The 6758-nt window shown below is 39.7% G+C and overlaps 3 protein-coding genes across 6 annotated transcripts; 1 reads left to right on the top strand and 2 right to left on the bottom strand.

Annotated features, from left to right (window-relative positions):
• Positions 1–30: 30 nt before the first annotated feature.
• LOC107385399 (cytochrome c oxidase assembly protein COX14 homolog) lies at positions 31–2236 on the bottom strand. 3 transcript variants are annotated; one of them, XM_070549367.1, is made up of 2 exons: positions 1986–2236; positions 31–216 (listed from the first exon to the last, which is right to left on the bottom strand). In XM_070549367.1, the coding sequence occupies exon 2, from the start codon at positions 205–207 to the stop codon at positions 31–33; it is 177 nt and encodes a 58-aa protein (XP_070405468.1). In that variant the 5' UTR covers positions 208–216; positions 1986–2236. The 3 variants fall into 3 exon arrangements, with proteins under 3 accessions (XP_070405468.1, XP_015814724.1, XP_015814723.1); XM_015959238.3 differs by lacking the exon at positions 1986–2236 and adding an exon at positions 459–464; XM_015959237.3 differs by lacking the exon at positions 1986–2236 and adding an exon at positions 361–424.
• On the top strand, positions 2236–3760 carry LOC107385397 (pre-miRNA 5'-monophosphate methyltransferase). Of its 2 annotated transcripts, XR_001572970.3 has the most exons (3): positions 2236–2478; positions 2769–3410; positions 3499–3760. XR_001572970.3 is itself a non-coding variant. In XM_015959235.3 (2 exons), exons 1-2 carry the CDS (start codon positions 2272–2274, stop codon positions 3327–3329), a joined length of 768 nt encoding a protein of 255 aa, XP_015814721.3. In that variant the 5' UTR covers positions 2236–2271; the 3' UTR covers positions 3330–3760. The 2 variants fall into 2 exon arrangements, 1 of the variants encoding a protein (XP_015814721.3); XM_015959235.3 differs by having other exon boundaries at positions 2769–3760.
• A 386-nt stretch (positions 3761–4146) lies between these two features.
• LOC129167253 (voltage-dependent T-type calcium channel subunit alpha-1I-like) lies at positions 4147–6741 on the bottom strand. Its single transcript, XM_054751900.2, has 6 exons — positions 6639–6741; positions 6166–6555; positions 5934–6089; positions 5735–5848; positions 5536–5604; positions 4147–5361 (listed from the first exon to the last, which is right to left on the bottom strand). The coding sequence occupies exons 2-6, from the start codon at positions 6280–6282 to the stop codon at positions 5290–5292; spliced, it is 528 nt and encodes a 175-aa protein (XP_054607875.2). The 5' UTR covers positions 6283–6555; positions 6639–6741; the 3' UTR covers positions 4147–5289.
• Positions 6742–6758: the final 17 nt, after the last annotated feature.

The raw sequence follows: 6758 nt of genomic DNA, 5'->3' as shown, positions 1-6758 counted from the left end.
TGAACCAAAGGAACGGGAGTCCCTGTCACATCAATCTTTAATGACCTCAGAATCCTGGTTCTCTGCAGCCAGTTTCAGCTGTTTCTGCCTCTCCCAGTAGCGGTATCCTCGCATCGCACACAAGTAGCCTCCGTAGGCCGTCAGCAGCATCATTGAAGCAGAAAAGGCCTTGTAGCCAATATCGGCCAGACGCTTTCCTGACACCATGATGGGCCCCTAAAAGAACCAGAACAGGAAGTCAGAGGAGCTTCATAACTTCAAAATAAACAACACGCTGCAAAAAATATGACTGTTGTTCATAGTGAGAACAAGCTAGCAACAGAAGCCACTGCGATAAAGCTCTCTTTCACTTTCTCCTACCTTTTATTATTTAGCACAATGACCACAGCAAGGTGTGTTTGCTCGCCTCAATGTCAAAGCATCAACACAGACTCTAAAGTAGCTCTCTGAAAACTCACCTTCAATTTAGTTTTTTTTTATTAGATAAGATAACATACAAACAGAATGCACCTTACATTATATATTCAAAAGATAATCATTACATGCATATTGAACATTTTCACGTATATGAGAAAAAAAATTAAAAAAAAAGAACATCTAAAGATGGGGTCACATAATTAACAAATTATTACCTTACTAATTCAAAATCTACAAAGGAGATAAACAAACCAGCCTTTTTCTTTTTAACTAAATTCAAAGATTTAATTGATAATTTTAAGTCGTTTTTCCAATAGGCTAGTGTTGGTTTGGTCTTAAAAAATCGACATTTATGTATAAATTGTTTACACAGAATTAATAATACATTAACACCATAACTAACTTTCTTTTCTTTCAAAAACACTCCAAACATTATCATATTTAAGGTAAATGGGGCAATTTGAATCCCACTAGAACAAAGCCAGGCATGAAAATCTAACCAAAATATTTGTATAAAATTGCACAAAAAAATAGATGGTCTAAGTCCTCCTCTTCTGTTTCACAAAATACACAATTACCAGCTTCTATATTGAATCTATCCCCAAGGAGTCTATTGGTTGGGTAAATTTTATTCAAAATTATAAATTGTATTTCTTTCCCTTTAGGAGCGATAGGGAAGGTGATATAATCACTTCTTATTTTTTCAATTTCTTCCCTTTGAAAATCTTTTAATATGTAATTACGTCTAAGTAAATTTGGATAAAAAAGATTCCTTAATGAAGATCTTAGAAACTTATTATTGCATTTATCATCACAAAATCTTCTATATATAGTTGTCTTAACCTGGGGGAGATGCCAGAATATATTATATCATTTACAACTATGTTTTTAAGTGACAGTGGGATTGATTTTATAACCCGATTAAATTTATTCTTAGAACATTGGACATTAAACTTTTGGCAAAAATCTTGATGTTCTAGAACATGTCCTTCTTTATCTACAAAATGGGCAATTGCCCAAACACCTTTGGAAAACCAATCTTGGATAAAAATAGATTTTCTGTTCATTAGGATATATCCATTGTTCCAAATTGGGCTATTATGTGGAGTGAAGTTATGTTTAAATAACATTTTCCAATAAAGAAGGACCTGTTAATGAAATGCAGAAAGTTTAATAGGTAGCCAAGTGATTTCAAAGTCACATTTTAGAAGAAAATCGATACCCCCCAGTTTGTTAAAGACCTTACTTGGTATAAAAAACCAGATGGAGTGTGGATTATTTAGGAATGATTTTAACTATTTCACTTTCAAAACACCATTCATTACATCAAAGTCAATTGCGTTTCCACCACCTTCAATGTATGGTTTAACCAAATCATCTTTAGATATATAATGGCATTTATTTCTCCAAATAAAGTTAAAATTTAAGCTATTACTTGTTTTAATGATTTTATTTGATATTGATAAAGAATAAGCTGGATATATAAATCTAGATAAACTATCCATTTTGGTTAATAGTATTCTTCCAAAAATTGTGATGTCTCTTTGTAACCAGTTATTTAAGATTACCTTCAATTTAGTAAAGCAGCGGAAACTGCGGAGTTTGAATTAACAGCGAGTGAAGCTGTTGCGTCACCTGTCGACACGGAGTTCATCTGCACTGCTACGTTCACTGACTTTCCACTTGTTGGCTGGGTGTATTTCTCAAAAACATAACAATAAATAAAATGAGTTATTTTTATAATCATAATAATTTATCTATTTCCACAAATATACGTGAAATAGTGTAAGGTAATTATTGTAAACTGGTCATGTTTTCCACCCGGAATGATTTAGCTGGCACACACGTGTCACGATGGCAACTTGTCCGACTTGTAGTAAATCTGTTGATGAAGTGGGAGACCCAGGCGCTGCTCCTTATGGAAACTTCATTAACTACTACACCTTCAACCCTCCGGAGAACCGGCTGAGTCTGATTCCAGCCACACTCCTGCGGGATTTAGGGCACAATGACAGTCGGGAGGAGGACACGTTGATCCTGGACGTCGGGTGTAACTCAGGGGTGGGTGAGTCTCCGACTAAAATAATCAGTTTCAAAGTAAAAAGTGCAACTCTTTTTCATCCTTATAGACAATCCTTATATTAATCATTTTGACGTAATTTTTTTTAACAAACTCATTATCAAAAGCTTATGAAAACCTTTGAAGGGAGAAAACCTGGACAATAATTGCTTTATAAAGATGCAAAAAGACCATGTGAAATAAACAAATGCAATATGCTCAGAATTAAAAAATATGTTGCTATTTTTAAATGACCACAACAGTATTTTTTTCCTGTCTTCTGCTTTAACAGGAACTGAGTGTTGCCTTCTACAAGCATGTTGTGTCTGACCTCACCCCACCCAGGAGGAAGGTCCACCTCCTGGGATTCGACTTGGATGAAACGCTTATTCGTCGAGCACAACAGACCAGCCCTGAGCACAGTAACATCACCTTCATGCATCTGGACATCACCCAGGACACGAAGCAGCTGCAGGACTACCTCAGACAGCACTGCTGCACCCATTTCCACCTGTGTTTGTGCCTGGCGGTTACAATGTGGGTCCACCTAAACCACGGAGACTCTGCCCTACTCCAGCTGCTTTCACACCTGGCCTCCATCAGCAAGCACCTTCTGCTGGAGGCCCAACCCTGGAAGTGTTACCGCTCTGCAGCCCGGCGGCTGAGGAAGCTGGGCCGCTCTGACTTTGACCACTTTAAGACCCTGAAGATCCAGGGGGACGTGGCCATTCACCTCAAGGAGCACCTGGAGAAACACTGCGGCATGCAGCTCATCCAGAGCTTTGGCAGCACCTCGTGGGACCGTCAGTTGCTACTTTTCAGAAGGAAGGACATAAGCCAACAAAGACTTTAATACACTGCAAGAAATCTCTGATTTTGACTTAATGTCTCCTCAGCTGGTGACCTAATGTGTCAGAATTAAGCCAGGATGATGGTGATTCTCTTCTCAGTTACACTAAAACAATCCAATTACTGTAAAAGTCAAAGCTTTATTTCTAACTGACATGTTCCTCGTCTTTTAGGCATCTTAAACCAACAAAGAAGAAACAAACAACTCCATAAATACAGAAATATTTCTTGTGCTACTTTGGAAACAAATCATCTTTACATGTTTAGTTTTTATAAATGTCACCTCTGGGTCCTTTTCTTCATTTTGTACCATTTAAGTGTGGGGAAAAACACCTGTTTTAATTATTTGTCTGATGGGAAATTTCACAAGCCACATTCTTTTGACAAGTACACATAATGTGAGCTTAAACGGTCATTAAATGATAACACAATCCAGTAATGCCTCTGTGAATACTTTGGCTCTAAAGATATAATAATTAGCAACAGTTGCTTGGCCCTCTGAAACTAAATTTGGCTCATTAGAAAAAGTTTGGACCATAAAAACCTGAAAACATTTATTCTTGATAGGATGACTGCATCTTTAAGAATTCAAGTCCTTTTTCACCAGCAGTAAGAAAATTATTTAGTACAAATTTCTGAACTTGCACATGAAGGTGCGTAATCTTGAGAAGATTTTGCACAAACTTAATCTTTGAGTGGCAGCTTTCATACGAAAACGATGCTCACCAGATGTCTCAAACGTGTTTATTAAATAAATTATGAAGACAACCAGAAAGCTTCTCAAAGGCAAACTAAGTTAACATGAGAATCCTAATCTCAGCTACTGTTAGACAGGCCCTATTTTTGCAAGGAACAAATATTCTCACTACAGTAGATTCTGTTTCAACTTAATATAATAGATGCTATTTTATTAAATTATAGGAATAAAGGCAGTTAAATAAAGAACTTGACATATAAACTTTTTGTAAATGTAATTTTCAGACTCTTTAAAACCATTTATCTAATTTAAAAGGGACATATTAAGCCTAACTCACCTTTTGTTCAGCCATCTCTCATGTCTAAATATGCCAGAGACAAAATCGTGGGCCTCCATAAGGATGGAAAGGGTTGATCCATTTCACCGAGGGCAGCTTTAGAGGCAAATGTTGAGTGGATGTTTGTGTGAAGAACATTGGGCTCACCGTTCTTCACATTTTGAATTAGCTTTTTTCCCTGAGCAACAGATCATCAAAGCTGAGGCAAAGGAATGCATAATAATAGCAGACTAGCCACCAGTAGTACACAGGTCCTCCACCAGAGGGCACATCAAGTAGCATCTATTGTGTATTTTAAAGCTTAAAATACTGTTTTTATGTGTCTTAATTACGCATCACTTAAGCATACTAAAGATATTAAGTCATAATTCAATGTCTCTGCATTTTATGGCAAAATGTTTAGATAAACTTCAGATCTTCACTCTGCTGAGAAGACGAGCTGAAGTAGATGCTCTCTGCTGCTGGAAGGACCACAGGCTGGGAGATCCGAGTGTGTCTGCAGCTTTTTCTTCAGGGGCCCTAAAGGGGTCAGCCAGTCCTCTCTGCATGATTCTGGCCAAAAACACGACTCTTCATCTTCCGTGGTGACGTTGCAGCCTTGTTGAAACATGGTGCATAACTCCAAGCCTCTGGACAGGAGGATGCTTACACCCTGATGTTTGAGCCACTTACAAACCTAATTACATCTAAACAAAACAACCAGAAACACCAAACTGTTGCTAAACAACATGACAACTTTGTCAAACAAAAACAAAGTTTTTAGTTTGACACCAAGAACAAAAGCACTAAAACACTTCATAACCAAAATTTAAACATTTTGTTAACCTGAACATTAAAACTTTAAAATTAACTAAACGGTCCCAGCACTCCTTTAAACTTTTGAGCTGCTCTGAGCCCTGGGGCTCCTCTTGACCTTTGAGCTGCTCCGGGTCATGGGCTCCTCCCATCTTCTGAGCTGCTCTGGAACCCGGCGCTACTCCTCTGGCTGGAGCATCCCTGTGCCTGTGCAGAAAAACACAAGTAACCACACTTTACTAACAGGATCTTGAAATCATCTTAGAGACTTCCACTAACCACACTTTGCCCATACTCATGGACAGAAACAAGACAAACTCTCTGTTACTAAAACACAAGTGAAAAATCTGAACTTTGACAAAAGTCTCGTCTCAGACTTACGTTGCTTGGGCTTCTGTTGACCCTCACCGTGCTGGGCCAGCTGCCGCTACTTCCGCTGGGCTCGGGCGTCTACATAAACAAAAGTGTGTGTGATAAAATTGACGCATTTCAAAAAGCAGCACTTGAACGCACCTGTCTCAAGGTTGTGTTGCTGCTCAAATAGTGGATTTAAAGGACAGGTTGCTTCAGAGTAACTTACAGGTCCAGACGGCGAGCTGGTTGGTGGCTCTGAAGAGGCCGACAAAGGGTCCGACCGAGACTCGGACCTGGAGGAGTCGGTTTCTACAGATGATGATGTCTGGCGTGTATTCCGCTACAGGGGAAAACAAAACATTTCAGGCTCCTTGTGCTACAATTAAGAAAACGCTCTGTGGTGGTGTGCAGAAGCAGATTCATACCATACGGTCAAAGTGTGCCATGACCATGCCCACCAGGAAGCTTAGGAGGAGGTCCTTCCCAATGGTTATGACGGTGATAAAGTACAGTGCGGTGTATGGGGAGTTGTATAGCATCGCACTGTACATTATCACGTTCCAGCTGTCCCCGGTGATGATCTGAAATGAAAACAAACATAAACGTTTATAAAAAACGGAGTCAAGTCACGACTGAATATTAGGAAGGAAATAATACCTGGAAGACGGTGAGCATGGACCACCACAGCGAGTCAAAGCTGGCCTGGGGATGAAAGAGTCCCTGGACCTCCGGCGGTGGAAAGCCCTCACAGCTGAATAACACCATTCCCCACATGCTGCAGCGAGAGTCAGCCAGATCCTTATTAGAGCAAATTGTGTGTGTGCGTGTGTGTGTGCGTGCATGCGTGTGTGTGTACGTGCCTGAAGATGTAGACTATGAAAAAAAAACATCATGGAGAGATGCAGCGACTGCCTGATGGATCGCTTCAGGATCTCCCACTGCCTCTGTAGCTTAGGAGAGAAGTTGGACAGCATGCTGATCCGAGTGACGCGGAACACACGAAGGACGTAGAGTCTGGTCTCTGTCTGCCACACGATTTCCACGATGCTGAGAAAACAACAAAAATGGTTATCACAGCAAAAAATAAACCATCAGTTCTCAAAAGCAAAGGTTGACTGAGATTTTTCTACCCGATGATGATGATGGCGAGGTCCACGACATTCTCCCAATCAGTGAAGTACTCGATCCTGTACAGGAGGACATTCGCCACCAACTCCACTGAGAATATCCCGATGAACACGCAGTTGCAC

This window comes from Nothobranchius furzeri, chromosome 3, assembly GCF_043380555.1.
Source record: "Nothobranchius furzeri strain GRZ-AD chromosome 3, NfurGRZ-RIMD1, whole genome shotgun sequence".
Taxonomy (NCBI): Eukaryota; Metazoa; Chordata; class Actinopteri; order Cyprinodontiformes; family Nothobranchiidae; genus Nothobranchius; species Nothobranchius furzeri.
Note: the sequence above shows the minus strand (reverse complement) of the source record. Positions and strands in the feature narration are given on the sequence as shown.

What these genes read in the sequence shown, in the direction of transcription:
- LOC107385399 (XM_070549367.1), bottom strand. Translation starts at nt 207, where the DNA reads ATGGTGTCAGGAAAGCGTCTGGCCGATATTGGCTACAAGGCCTTTTCT.
- LOC107385397 (XM_015959235.3), top strand. Translation starts at nt 2,272, where the DNA reads ATGGCAACTTGTCCGACTTGTAGTAAATCTGTTGATGAAGTGGGAGAC. An exon ending in ACGTCGGGTGTAACTCAGGG is followed by an intron (nt 2,479 to 2,768) that starts GTGGGTGAGTCT and finishes CTGCTTTAACAG; the next exon opens with GAACTGAGTGTTGCCTTCTA.
- LOC129167253 (XM_054751900.2), bottom strand. Translation starts at nt 6,282, where the DNA reads ATGTGGGGAATGGTGTTATTCAGCTGTGAGGGCTTTCCACCGCCGGAG. An exon ending in TGGCACACTTTGACCGTATG is followed by an intron (nt 5,849 to 5,933) that starts GTATGAATCTGC and finishes TTTCCCCTGTAG; the next exon opens with CGGAATACACGCCAGACATC. An exon ending in CCAGCTCGCCGTCTGGACCT is followed by an intron (nt 5,605 to 5,734) that starts GTAAGTTACTCT and finishes TTGTTTATGTAG; the next exon opens with ACGCCCGAGCCCAGCGGAAG.